At 36.3% G+C, this 15,161-nt stretch overlaps 1 protein-coding gene across 1 annotated transcript; it reads right to left on the bottom strand.

Annotated features, from left to right (window-relative positions):
• Window positions 1–10,521: 10,521 nt before the first annotated feature.
• On the bottom strand, window positions 10,522–14,977 carry LOC129269254 (basic proline-rich protein-like). The gene is made up of 3 exons (XM_054906727.2): window positions 14,441–14,977; window positions 12,147–13,005; window positions 10,522–11,681 (listed from the first exon to the last, which is right to left on the bottom strand). The coding sequence occupies exons 2-3, from the start codon at window positions 12,857–12,859 to the stop codon at window positions 11,552–11,554; spliced, it is 843 nt and encodes a 280-aa protein (XP_054762702.2). The 5' UTR covers window positions 12,860–13,005; window positions 14,441–14,977; the 3' UTR covers window positions 10,522–11,551.
• Between the last annotated feature and the right edge of the window lie 184 nt (window positions 14,978–15,161).

The following is a 15,161-nucleotide window of genomic DNA, read 5'->3' as shown; positions in this document are numbered from 1 at the left end:
TTGGAGCGATGAAAATAATGCTCGCGCTTGCACGAACTCAATCTAACTGGTAACCTGCTGAAAGTGTTCCGACTCCTCGCAGATCCCGAATTTGTCTTTTTGCCGCACAAATTATGATTTCTACCGAGCGAGCTTTATTGAAAATTAACTGAAAATCCGAGAATGCCTGTGTCAATAGGAGGTTTCCGCACAGCAACACACAACGCTATCTGGAACAAAGGAGAAGACTTGTCAAGCGCCATTCATGATAATGAGCAACCAAGAATTCTTTGTCGAAATTTGGTCACTCAAAACAGCAGTTTCGCCCTGGACTCTAGACAGACTTGCATTTATTCGTCAGTTCAGAAAGTTAGGACGATCGCCTGATCCAGTTCACCCTGAATTTTCGACAAAGGCTTCTCAGCTGTTCATTGTCATTTGACTCGCATTTTCAATACATTTACTGCGTTCTTGAATTTGTTCTTTATGGCGGTGCAAAACTAGCTAATAGCATTGAACGCAGGATCGCCGACCGCCCCGAGCTCGGGATGACGTCATTCGTGTCATTCAAACGACATTTTGGATCCCCGCAACATTCCCCATTGCCATGGTTACCCTTGATAGCTATCAGTTAAAAATCGCTCATTTTAAGAGGAAATGGTCATTTAAACGAAGTGGTAAATCAATATAGCAATCATGAAATTACGGGGGGGGGGTACCAGGGCATTTTGGTGGTGTTGATTTGTCTTTTTATCAAATAAAGAATATGGGCATTATAGGAAAAAAACAATCTTCATTTCCAACTCTGATTTCGTCAAATCGCAATAAGGGACCGGTCCAAAATATATAAGATTGCCAACTTCATTCTAGTCTTATGCATATACAAAGAAGTCATTAATTTTCTAACTGTTGACTGATCTTCATCCACAATTTCATGGATAGAATTATAAGGATGTAGAGATCTTCATCTCCGCGTCTTTTTTTTGTCTTTTCTCAACTGGTTTTCTTTCTTAATCTCTTGAAAATACATGGGGGTGATTGCCTCCATCCCGCCTTAAATGAAATGATTATTGTTAGACTTGGTCATGTTAGTAAACCATGTTACTATGTTGAGAAGATGAAACATCGGATTATCTGATGGCGGTTATATCGGGGCAAGACGAAGGAAGACAGTGACGTCAGCAAGTTTTGTCGACGTGCATTTCTATGGTGATGGGAGAGACATGGACTGGAAAAATATAATAATAACCGGGGAAATAGAAGGTTATAGAACATGAATACTAAAGTTTACTTTAAATCTTGCTATAATAATTAGCCAGTGATACAGTACAACTATAACATTGATAACGAAAAGGGTAAAAACGAGTCGTGGTCAGTGATCTAGCATGTCTAGTGGCAACTGATAGCGGAATTGTGGAAAGTCCGAATTTGTTTTTTCTGTATGATGACTTTTAAAATGACTCAATAAATTTACCACGAGATTTTTAAATTTAGTTTTAATTTTAGAAAGTGCACCCTAAAAACGATATCAAACAACTGGAAATTTGTAATATCTATGAATTCATTATACAGTTCCCGATGGTTCACCCCCCCCCCAAAAAAAAAGTATCGATTGGACAGGGGAAATACTATGGCGAAAGGACATTTTTTCTACAATAAAATTAAAGGTGATATTCCCATGCTGTTATTATAATCATTGTATTATTATCATTGACTTTTTTTTTATATATGTGAATAAAGAAAAATATATTTGAAATGTTAATTGTCCAATCTGGTAAACAACGCGATGTACCTTGAAGTAGAGGAGATTGAGTCCAACCCAGTGATCATTGAAATGTTCTCTTGCACTGTTACAGTATTTCCTGACTAAAAGGCCCGTATTCTGAAGTCAGGTTTAACTCAGACCATGGTCTAACTCTGTGCTTAAATTATGGGAAGCCAAAAATGTCAAAATTTTTATTAAGATGTATGTCTCTTATATTTACTGTGCTCTTTCCTGATTATTCAATGGTGAAGACAATCATCTATTTATATTTCCTAGACAAGTATGAATGATTTGAGAGCCAAATGAGCTGAAATATGATTCCTCTACTGGTAGTGATTTATGTAACAATTGGCTTTCCATACTTAAACCACAACTTTAAACCTGAGTTTAAGTTAAATCCGACTTCAGAATACGGGCCAAAAAGTTTATCTCCATATTGCTGATTTGGCATCGTGTACTATAGATGCCTTGAATGACGTGAATGATGTATAAAAATTATGTAGTAATCGTTCTATAATTTCATGAATTTGGGTTGTTATGAAGATTTATTGACGCCATGAAAAGTTCTTCATTCGCTCTGTATTAATCATGTTGATAATAGATGAATTGAAATGTTCAGATCTTTATATTTTTGTACTCATATTGAACGAAATGCTTGTAAATAAAGTTATGCTGAAACTCTTATTCGCACTTGAATTCTCAGTTGTTTTTATTATGAAATATATTGTGCTCTTTCCCAGCTCAAACTCGATCTCCTATATTTAACCTCAGTAATCATGGTATAATCATGTTTAAAAATATCTATGGAAGTTTTTTTTAAATTTAAGTTAAAAGAAATTATGGCCCGGCAAAAAGTTGGTTAAGCAATCTTTATATTACTTGTCATGTATATGATAGACGAAAACAGATAAATCCTAATATCCGTGCATGGGTATAACGATGAACGATGATAGTCTTAAGCCCATTGACGTCATTCCCTTGTATTCCAATCCGGAAATACTTTAGACATTATCGGATATGTATCCGGTCAACATTATTATCACCACATTTTCTTACGGGAACCACATTCATTTGTATTTCATCTGGATGTATTTTTACAAGGACGTACTTATCTTAATCCAAATCCGATCAGATGAATGATATATCAATAAATTGTAAAAATCGATTTTTATTATATTTCTATCAACAATCAGTTATAAATGTTGCTTGTCGGTATAGACCTATAATACTTGTATCTCCTCTCATTGCCTTATATGGCGCTTCAGTTCAGAATCATAATCTTTAAGCAGTAAGATTAAAGAGGGAAATAGTCTGTTTTGTATACCAAATCGCCATTACAACACGCCCACTATATCAAATGTAAGCTTCATGGACAATGTATACATGAAAAGTGCAATGTACTTTTGAAGTGACAAACATACATATAGGCCTAATTCAAGAGAGAGAAGCTATATTTTCATTTTAGAAGGATGCAACAATAATGTTAAAGTTCATATCCGTTTTTCTCAGTCCGGAAATTGGGCTGATAGAGATGTATATCCTCTTTTAAATTGGAATAATTTAACATGTGCATTTTCAAATAGTTATGATATCAACAACACTGATGTTAGCTTAATCACTGATGGAAAAGAAATATGAATGCGTTTATTAGTTTTGATTACCTACTTCTTCGATCATTTACTTTATATACTTTAATGTTTTGCTCTATCGTGTTCTAATCGAAGTCATTTAAAAACGTTTGGCAATATTACCATTCAATGATCGTGACAATATCGTTATGACTTCTGCTCACTTGTATGAGTAATAAACCAACTAATCACATTAGTGTATCATGAATGCGTATCACCTATCCATGGAATAGTAAAAACTATCACTTACCGAGAAGATTAAGCCACCAGACAGCTTTAATGCTAACACTGTGTAATGGTATCTTGACAAGATCAAAACTCGTAGAAGAACATGGATCAAATAGGTTTCTCATTACCTCGTAATTATAGAACAGTGTCTACGAGTAAACGCTGCAGTCATCCCTAAAATAGTAACTCAATTAGGAAACATTTTGGATTAGGTTACGATGACAAGTACCCATTTAAGAGTCTACTGATGTGCTTCACAGACAATACAAAAGGGATGTCTCGGGGATAATAATTAGCCAATTTTTTGTTCAAGAAAAGAGACACTGACAGATATGCCATAAATCTATTTTACACGTAAGGGGCAAATAGGTAACAGGAGTAGAACGTAAACGGTGTGCTCTAAGAAAAAAAAGAACCCCCCCCCCAAAAAAAAAAATAGAGGGTGGAAATGGGGATAGGTCGAAGGAGTGACAGCATTTTGCACCCCTTTAAAACATGGTAAAAATATCCCGCTGTTACTCCTAGAACCATGGCCTTATTAATTCAGAGTGTATTAATTGTGTAATAAAACACATTATATCTATCACACAAATTGTAAACGACAAATCTTTAGAAACAATTAGTTTTAAGAGATAAAGCAAACAAATGATATTTTGTTTATGATAACACCCCCACCCGCACACACTTTTGAATGATCTGGAGTCCCGTTGAGATCTGAGAATAAATTTGTATCCTTAATAGTTTTTTATGACGATTATTATTTTTTTTTCTAGATAATGCCATTGTATAATATCATAAGTAGGCCTACATGTATATCAGTAACACCCTTAATGTATATGGATATCGGGAAAACAAAACATCGAAGTACGTGTGAACAGATAGAGCTGTGTACATTATAGAAACCGGAAGAGTGAAATTATTATAGCATTTAGCATCTATCGTGACTCAATAAAGTATAGGTCCCTGGGCTATTCACCAGGGCTTATTATGGGTGTATATATCGCATTGCTATTGTTGTATTCAGTGACAGAATTCGAACTAGATTCGTATCGGTTATTTTTGTTCTGTGATTTTTTTCATAATCCAGTTAAACATAATATTACGATGACGATCATTCACTCTGCTTATACAATCTAAAACAAAATAAAGGGTCACTTACAGTTAATGAGGAAACCTCCTTCCTTTCTTTCATTTCTAAGAAAAAAAATCTAGTCAATTCTCTAATCTAATTCATTCATATGTAAAATTATAAATATCCAAACGCGCTTATGATCACTTTCCAAATTCGAGTATTGTATTCATCCCTATTCAGTTCATCAATAACGATACCATTTGAAACATTATTGTACTAGTCGAATAAATCAGAGTTACGGTGATTACAAGGCCGGATGATTACGCCTGCATGTCTCTATCAACTAACATTCATAGATTTCGAAGAAGGATATATTCATTAATGCAATTTCATTATCACTTCAAAGTTATCGTTATAACATTTTAAACATGTTAATTGAATTATATCCATGAAACAAGTTAATGGATTAACGCTAGGAAAGTTTTGGATTATATATATCAAAGAAAAGGTGTTGATAGAATTTTTTGAAATATGGGCACTACTTATCTTCATCCGCTCTTTCATGATGTCAAGTATACACCCAACAAAAAGTTGAGATAAATAAAAGAAGTCAAACAAAAATGACATTACATGGGAATGCTCATAATTATAACTTTATTCAAAACGAGAAAGCAAAAAATGTTCTTAATTTGTGCCTGCCATGACACATCATACATTTTAGTGGTTTCGGTAAAGGGCTTATCAGCAATCGAATTCAAACAAACGGAAATGTTTCATATTTCACATGTTTGATAAGATACAAAAGAAATGATGAGTCTGATACCATTTGCTCTGATCTGTCATCACTTGCATATACTGTCCAGAATTCGTTTTTATAAGTGAAACTTTTTCTGTTCCAAGATCTATAGTGGAGCCGAAGTTCTTGCGATACAGTCAATGTCAAAGCCTTCGCAATTTGCTTTAAAAACACGAAAAAAATCCTCAGACCAGTTTAGCAATAAACCCGTCCGATTTCATTAACAAATTAATGAACATTCAGTGGTTTATTGCATGAATGGTGGTCTAGTATCCGCACATGAAGTCTTCATCCGAATATGAAGAAATTTTCAGTGCATATACGTGTTTGATTTCTCTCTATTCAGAGATGGTTACAGATTGACCTTTTAATGGTGACTTTCATAGCCTGTGGAATCAAAATGTCACTTTATGTATACAAAGAATAGGGAAGTAGATAATTTAAAATTATTTTTCTTGGAAAGTAAATTTGGTGCCTTATCCCCTTAACCGTGCTAATTATTCTCGCAATATTGATTATAGCTTTCTACCATTTTAGCCTTTAAGGGTTGTATATTTGCCCCTTCCCGTGGGCATGTGTCTTTCCCTCACCTGTTGAACAATCTCCCTATATATAGCTAGCCTTTCACTGTGCCCCCTTTACAGTCAAAGTCATCGCCTCCCTGGTCGAAACTTGTTCATTCGAATACAGGGGTTGGAAAGTTCATAGTGTTAATTGAAATATTAGCCCTATATTGGCAAGTCAGTAACAATACTCTGTAATTTGACTATGTTCAGTATGGCTTAAAGATTATTGTTCTTGTGGAAGGGATTCCTATAGGGGACTTGTTTGGGTGATGAGAGAATCACCGTGTTAATAATAAAAGTGATGCATAACAAATTATGGAGTACTGTAGATCAACATTTGGTTGAAACACAATGAAGTTGTTCCCTCTTCAAGAAGTTGAGTGAATAATAGCAACCCCATAATTAAGAGTACACTGAATCTCGAGTGAAAGTGAAATTTTCATTCAGTTTTGAGTTACCTTTGACTTTATAGTTTGGATGATGCGGTAACTCCATAAAGGATTAAATAGATAGTTACTCAAAGTCACTTCGAATTAAATCATTCTTAAATTGATTCATTGAGTATTTGCAATCAAAACAAAATGTTGTTAGTGGTAAAAAGGATTCCATGACATTTGCTCCGGCGACAATAAGTGTTCCGATCGAAATTCCACACACTAATTGATTGACCATCGTCATTCCTGGGTATAACACTATAGCCTACCCTACAAAAAATAACTCTAAAGCTAGCATAAAACCCTATTGCAATCCTTACCCTAACCCTACATCTTAGACGAAATAGAGCCCAGAGCTATTGTCGCCGGAGCAAATATCATGTCACCGTAAAAGAAGTGGAAATTGCCCCCTACAGAAACAGGTACCACCTCTTCGTTCCAATATCTCCCCACAAGTTCAGTTATGACCTTAATGCACATCTGACCCTTTTATTGAGTCACATTGACTAGTGAGCGAGAAAGGAGAGAGAGAGATTTAAAAAAAACTTGATCAGTCGATGCAAACTTTCGCACGTATGTATGTTGCATTCATGGTGACAGTGGTCACGTGACACAAGGTGTGTGCTTCGCCGGCTCCATGCTTCATGATATCCGATTTGAATTTCAAAATGAAGGATCATAAGGGCCCAGTGCAAGGAATTAATGTTAATAATACAAAGATGAGGATAAACGTGGCGATGAATCATCTCTCTAGCTGCCCACTCAGACTGTCAAATAGAATCTAAAGAGAGGACATCGAGAGAAAGACACACTTTAAAGGGAAGTCAACCACTCTCTGTTGGTTTTAGAGCAGGAAAATAAAAGAAACCGGTCACTGAATTTGTGCGAGGTCCAATTGAATTAAGCCTGAGGCGAATACGAACCAGCAGCCAACAATGAATGGGAGACATTCCGAAGTCAAGACGTTCATAAAATCGTCCGTAAGTTAAGAACGGCTTTGTGAAACAGTCCCCTGGTATGACACATTCTCACATCATTTAAAGGACAAGTCCACCCCCAACAAAAAGTGGATTTGAATAAAAAGAGAAAAATCCAACGAGCACAACACTGAAAATTTCATCAAAATCGGATTTAAAATAATAATGACATTTTTAAGCTTCGCTTAATTTCACAAAATAGTTATATGCACATCCCAGTCGGTATGCAAATGAGGGAACTGATGACATCACTCACTATTTCTTTTGTATTTTATTATATGAAATATTCTAGTTTTCTACTCATTGTCATGTGAAACAAAGTTTTATTTCACCTGAACTTGTGGAATTACCATTGTTAAACATTTTATGGTTCAGTCAAGTTGGTCTTTATTGTCAAATCTGTAAAAATTCGGCTACTCTAACATCCACCTGCGTACCTGATGGTGTGCGAGTTTGGGGGTGGGCGGGGGGGGCAGGCAGTTTGGGAACAGGGTGGACAGAGTGAAAATGTTAAAGCTCACGAAAGTGACAATCGATTCACTTTAGAAATGCTGAGTAAAATTTAACCAGTATTGGGTAGAAAGGGAACATGGAGCGTTGTGGACTTGTGGCCAAGTGGATTAGTCTTCTGACTTTGAAACAGAGGGTCGTGTTGGGTTCGAATCCCAGCCATGGCGTAATTTCCTTCAGCAATAAATTCATCTACATTGTGCTGCACTCAACCCAGGTGAGATGAATGGGTACCTGGCAGGAATAAATTCCTTTTAAAAGGCTGCGGTGCTCAAGCCAGGGTAATAATAACCAAGTCCTTTGGAAGCGCATAGGAGTTATGACATAATGTGATATACGCTGTACAAGAACTGCGTTATAATAATAATAATAATATTGATAATAATAATAAAAATAATAACAATAATAATAAAAATAATGATAATAATAATAATTATTATTATTATGCATGTTTGCTGGGTCTTTTTGTTACCCCATATTGGGCTATTTCAGTGCAACATTGCGTAAAATTTACAAACTATTGTAAATATCTTTTTACCCAACCAAAAAGCATGTTCCCATTTTTACCCAATATTGGGTACAATTTTTAGAGTGTGACATTTCACCTCTTTTTGTTTTTGCTGATCAGAAACTGTTTTCCCTCATCCCAACCACGCCACTCCCACTTATTAATGCGTATTGTCATGATTGTAGTGGCGGTAGTACAGGGACAAGGGACAAACGCCCGTTTTATTCACAAGCGAAATCAAATACTTCTTTTAATCGTCCTGCAATACTGTTAAAACAATTTATGTGAAACCATACGCTTACATTACAACGTTCTCTTATGATTACCGACTTGCAAAGAGAGTGAGAGAGAGAGAAAAAAATCCTCTCGCTGCTTTCTGCAAAATGAAGAATATTGCCAAAAAATTTAGGCGAAGAACTCGTCACTTTTGGATGGAAAGTGATATTGTTATGAGTATTACTCATAACCAGGTAGCCTAGCGGGCTGTGTCTCTAGAGGGAAAGTTTGTGATTCTTTGAGTTCATACTTCACGTTATATTTGCTCATTTTTAAAAATTCTAACCGAAACTCATTACTGTAATTATAAATACCAATGAAATTGTGTAGATAAACAGATTAGACCATATAGATTTGAATATGAGAGTGAAAAGGAAAGAGGCCATATATTGATTCAGAATTGTCGAAATACATGAAATAGAAATATTGAGGTTTTCGTCAATGAGGGCGTACTGCGACCTTCTTGAAAAGACATGTTGAGTTTTTGACACCTCAACGCTTCCGCCAAATGAATTTCCAGACCTTTATCAGAGCAAACTTCTCTAGAGCATTTATTACGAACTTTTTTATTTGGAAGTTTTTTTTGTGTGTGTATTCTTTGATCATTTTTTATCACTGGCTAGCCTGATAAGACAGTCAAGCTTTATTTGTATTCTTGATTGTGACGACATGTAGTGAATAATCTCGACACTTAGCTACTTCATGTACTTAGGGCAGGGGCCCGTTGCAGAAAGAGTTGCAATCAATCGCAACTCTAAAAATCATGCGCAACTTGATTTTCAACCAATCAATAGCGCGCATTTGGGACTTGCGTTTGATTTTTTTGCTTGCGTTTAAACGCAAATCTTTGTGCAACGGGCCCCAGGTCTGACAATAACGGAGAGTTTTGAACGAAATAACCTTTCTTTATTTTCTTTCCTACTTGTCAGATATTTTACGAGAAAGTGCTTCCGGATGACCTCTGATCCCCTTTTCTTTTCTTTTCTTTTCTTGTCTGAAATCTTTTACCCTTCTTGACAAGGTTTTCAATCTAAGCCAATGGTCAACAGTTCGATGAACCCATGCTCTCCATTCCCCCCTTTTTTAATATCAAATGCACATATCCCCCTATAAAAATCTCCAAACATGCTGCAAGCATGATGGCACACTGCAAAAACTCCGGTGTTGATTTAACACCAGAGAAGTATTGAAACAACACCAGTTTGCGATGCTGTTTTAATACTAATTGGTGTTGCATAAACACCTATCTGGTGTTAGACCAAAACGAAACTGGTGTTGCTTAACACTTCTCTGGTGTGGACATACATAGATTCCGGGCTGGTTTTAAATCAACACCGGTGTTTTTGCAGTGCATGGAACTACTTACAGTAGGCCACTAGCGTACCTACGGGGGGGGGGGGGGCAGGGGGGCAGTCTGCCCCCCTGACGAGTCACAACCCATGCAAAGGACGTATCCCTGCCCCCCTGACGAGCTTGAAAACTTTTTTGCCCCCCCCCCTGACGAACTTGAAGACCTTTTTTTTTTTTTTTTGCTTGTCAATTTTTTTCTGGTCCGAAATCATTTATATATGTGATTGAAGACTTTTTTTTTTTTGCTTGTCAATTTTTTTGGCGTCGGACGGTTTTGCCCCCCTGTGGAAAATCCTAGGTACGCCACTGCAGTAGGCCCATGTTATTGGTATGTTTGTGTTCCTCTCTTGTTTGAAATCCCGCAATATTGTCTGTCCGATTATCAAACGAAAACGATCACACCCAATAAAGAATCCAAATTGAGTCACTGAATTACAATATATACATGTATAATTTATTTATTGCTTTATACATAATGATGACCTCCATAATGTCCAAGTAATAGGTCTACAGTCTTTGATGCAACATAAGTACATACTCCAACAAACAATTTATCTTAGAATATGCTTTGATCTATACGATTTAGGCAGAGTCAAAGCCTATTATTTTAAATGATGTAAGTGAAAATGTCTTTTCAATTCAATTCAATTTATTTCACATCTCTCATAAAAACATTCAAATGACAAATACAATATAAAAACATATTCATACAAATATACACAATAGAAACAAAGAAAAAAAATACACGATAAATCAATTGTAAAAAAGTGGACAGATAGGAGTGAATAACATTAAGTAGCAGTGGATGTGGGGGATCAGCAATAAGCCGTTGGCCTGTCTAGGCTGATCCCTTGTATACTGCAAAAAAGAAACCAGTTATTGGATTTAATAGAAATAGAAAAGAAAGACCCTACATAAAAAAAGAAAGAAAAAAAAAACATGCAATAAGTTGAATTTACCTATTAATGTAACAATTCAATAAAATTCAATCTTCTTTAACATGTTAGATTTTCTCAACAGTCATGTCACTTCAAAATATAGTTTTGCCTATATATTGATTTGATATTTTTACTGGACATGGTTGGTATACTTAGATAAAGAGAGAGAGAGAGAAAAATTCGCTGATTCAAGGTTTGTTGCTTTACGTTGGTATCTCATGACTTGGTCTTAAAACTACTGCAAAGTCCGCTAGAAGAAAAGCTGCTAAGAATGAAGTGCTAACAAGACGGTAAAATCTACTTCCAATCAGTAGTCAGTCAGGTGGTAGTTCACTAAAAATCTCTTCATGATGTTCTATATGTGATTTTACAAGACACGGGAAATGCAATAATGTAATGACTCTCCTCTTATTAGCTGTTCAAATCCCGCATGTATTGAGCTCGCAATTGGTGAGCTCCACTGGTAAGACAACCCTAGTTAGGATTAAGTTTATATTTAGTTCAGGAACTGATAGATGCCCATGCTATGATTTTCCTTGTAGTCTGACTGCATCATCATAGGAAGGTGGAGCTCCAGGATATGGGTCAGGTCCTGATGAAGGTCCAGGTCCTGTCCCCGGTGGTCCAACTGGGTAAGTATATCCTCCAGCGGTACTAATTACAGAGGGAGAAGGAAAGATAGATATTCATAAATGGACGATGACAACATACCTGAACAGTTGATTTAGAGATAAAGCATTGATTAAGTAAGGATCTCGCAGGCTGTCACCAAATCCTATGTTTGGATTGACAGAGAAGCACTGTATTATGGTAACTTTCAATGAGTGCAGTTTTAATTGACGACGATGAAACGATACCATCATGGTAAAATCGGTATCATGATGGTTTGTGATTACATGTTTGTCAGAGCTCCAGGTTAGATGATTTTAATCTTCTTCAATAAGTCTGAACCCCTACATGATTTTTTTAACACCTATCAATTTATCTCGGCCCTCGACTGCATTCCTTATTATTACACTTTTTGTTAAATCATAACAAGAAATCAATTTACAAAAATAAAGCTAAGTTGAGAAATAATCTGGAGTTGAATTCTAGATGGATGGAGGGATTTAAACTTACGGTCTGTTGCTACCAGGATTCGTGTAACCTCCAGGTTGGGAGGGACCAGGCCCTGGTTGTGTGTAACCTCCTGGTTGGGTGGGACAAGGTCCAGGTTGAGTGTAGCCTCCTGGTTGGGTGGGACCAGGTCCTAGTTGAGTGTAGCCTCCTGGTTGAGTATAGCCTCCTGGTTGTGTCCCAGGAGGAGGCGGATACTGTCCGGGTTGTCCTTGACTTCCACCAGCCATCCAGCCATTATCAACAGGCTGCGAGGATGGGGCACCACCCCATCCCAACACACCAGAATCTTGCAACCGCGCCATACTGTTACTCCGCCGGACATCGGTCATACTGCTTCTCCTTTGTGAATTGATCCCACCGGTCAAACTGACCACACTGTGTGCGCGCGATGTCCTGACCGTATGCTGCATGCTTTGGTGATAGGAATGGGTCATCGAGCTCTGGACTGTCGTCTGATTTCCTCCGCTCATGGTCACCGTTGTAACACGTCCGGCTGGCCTGTACTTGAAGAGCAAGAAAAATCCTACGAAGAACAGGATAACTGCGGTTGAGCAGATGCTTCCACCATAGTACGACACTCCAGTCATGACAGAGAGTACGATACCGGCTACGAACACCGTGACAGCTGTACATAGTAGAGCGTAGATGTTGTTTATTCGACGACGCCTAGAAAAACTGTCTTCACGATGATGGTCATTTACAAAGATCGCCATGATGCTGTTACTAAACACTCCGTTAGAAATCCAAAAAATAATACCTTATGCTCTGAGTACTCAAGGAATATCCTCTCGTTTGTAATCCAAAGAATGATATCCACAAGATCCTCGTACTTCAAAGAAACATTTTACACCCGTCCGCTCTGTAAATGTGTCATGGAATAGGAGAGGAGAAAATATACTCTTAATATTGTGTTAAAATGGTGCTTTGAAAATAAATGATGGTGATAGATTTATCCAACACAAGGAGCCGACTATACAGAGATAAACATGCTCAGCAATATTTCTGACGTAGTCTAGAAGAAAAGTTGTCACGTCGTCATGGTCATTGCGTAACCTGCCTGGTAACCCCCATACTTTCCGTGGTGTGATGCTTTGGAAAATGCCAGCTCATGTTCTGTTTTGCTCTTTATATGGAAATAACCTCTGGGATATGTTGACTATGAATTTATCCATCATAAGCTCAGGAAATTAACAATATGGAACTTTATAATGATGGTTAACTATGTGACGCGGTGGTTTGTTTTATGTAAAAATTATCTCTTGTTTGAATTGTTCAAATGTTTTTTTTGTTTTATTCTATTATGCCATCGATCTTTACATCCATATCCTATTACTGATTATTGGTCTGTTACACATTGATATTTCTTGCGCATATCTAAAGTTCTTTCCACAACGTCAAAACATTCATTCAATATTCAATTAGATAACCCAAAGTTAAACTAAGTTTCGACGAGCCCTGAATATTTTGTTTCTTATTTTTCTTCATGTAGAAGTACTACTCCGATATACTGGAGTTTATCGGAATATTGATGTTTTAATTATAATGTTTATCACCAACAATTAAATTTTAAAAAATAGATTACCGAAAACTTAATGTAAAGATATACTGGATATACATGTGCATGTACTGCACTTATTCGTTCAAAAATCATTTCAGGTCCACCAAGTTGATTTGAATAAATGGAGGAAAAATCATAATTTAATCGAAATCGAGTATATACATGTGTATAAATTAAAATACCTTAAAATATTCAAGTTTTATTAATTTTCAGGAAACAGGTTTTATATACCGCGCAAAAAATGTTTGTATGAAAATTTATAGGGAAACGATTATTTCACATACTATTTCTCTTGTGTATATTAATATAAAACATTTATGATAATATAAAACACAGCATGGTTTCATCTTGAAATATCTGGAATTATCATCATCCCTGTAAATTGATGTGGTTAAATCAAGAGATTCTTTCTCTTTGAAACTACGAAACTCGAAACATTTAATATTCCAGTAATAACATACCAAACAAAAGTGAATATGTGATGTCATCGGTCAGATGAATGGAGCACTGCCCATTTCCACACTTCCAAACATATTTTGCTGATAAAAAAATAATTTACACTAAATTTTGTCAATGTGAAATGTATTACAAAATATAGATAGTATTGGCCTATTAACAAGGTCCATATTGCAACACATTGCATTGGTCTACTTTTGACATGGTATATTATCATACTGGAATTGAAAACATTTTACTTTCTAAAAACAGGATAGGAAAGAATAAATATATCACTTACCATTTCTTAGCTTGGTTCCTTGATAGAGGTGATACTCGTGACTATTGTACCTTCATGTCATTTTGTCGATGGCCATCGTCATTATATTAATGATATATATAAAATTTAGTAAAGACAACAAAAATATATGAACTGGTTGAACAACTTGAATTGCGTCATAGCCCTATGTATCACCCAATACCATGAATACCGTGAATACCCTGTATGCCGAGTGATCGTGCATTTGTGCATGACAGAAGAAGGGGGTCTATAGGAAACTATACAATGAAAATACCTTAGCGTCCTAGACAACAAAAAATACATGCAGAGTTAAAATCGATATTGAGGTGTATAATGTATTTCGAGGGGTATAGTCTTCATAACTAGTGCTTCTGGACCATTATGACATGTTTATTAGAGGAGATGCTCAAAAGGATCACCAGGAAAATATTCTTGAATGCAAAGGCTGAACATGAGAGGTGGAATCCAACTGATTGCGAAACTTTCGTTGTTGTAATGACATGTGATCGAGCACGCCGATAAATTTTTACACATTATAAAGAATATGTAGACCCGGGCTGTAGACTATAAAAAATAAACTGATTAACGCAAAATGAGAGATTTCACCCCCTCTCTCTCTTTGTCTGCCTGTGTCTTCAGACTTTATTCCACCCTCACTCACTCTCTTTCTCTCTCTCTCTTTGTCTGCCTGAGTCTTCTGTCTTTATTCCACCCTCTCTCT

The sequence above is a fragment of the Lytechinus pictus genome, chromosome 10 (genome assembly GCF_037042905.1).
Source record: "Lytechinus pictus isolate F3 Inbred chromosome 10, Lp3.0, whole genome shotgun sequence".
NCBI classification, from domain to species: domain Eukaryota; kingdom Metazoa; phylum Echinodermata; class Echinoidea; order Temnopleuroida; family Toxopneustidae; genus Lytechinus; species Lytechinus pictus.
The sequence above is the reverse complement of the archived record's forward strand: the minus strand, read 5'-3'. Positions and strand labels throughout refer to the sequence as shown.

Coding starts and splice junctions, on each gene's coding strand:
- LOC129269254 (XM_054906727.2), bottom strand. CDS start 12,859: ATGGCGATCTTTGTAAATGACCATCATCGTGAAGACAGTTTTTCTAGG. Junction 11,682..12,146: donor AATCCTGGTAGCAACAGACC/GTAAGTTTAAAT, acceptor CTCTGTAATTAG/TACCGCTGGAGGATATACTT.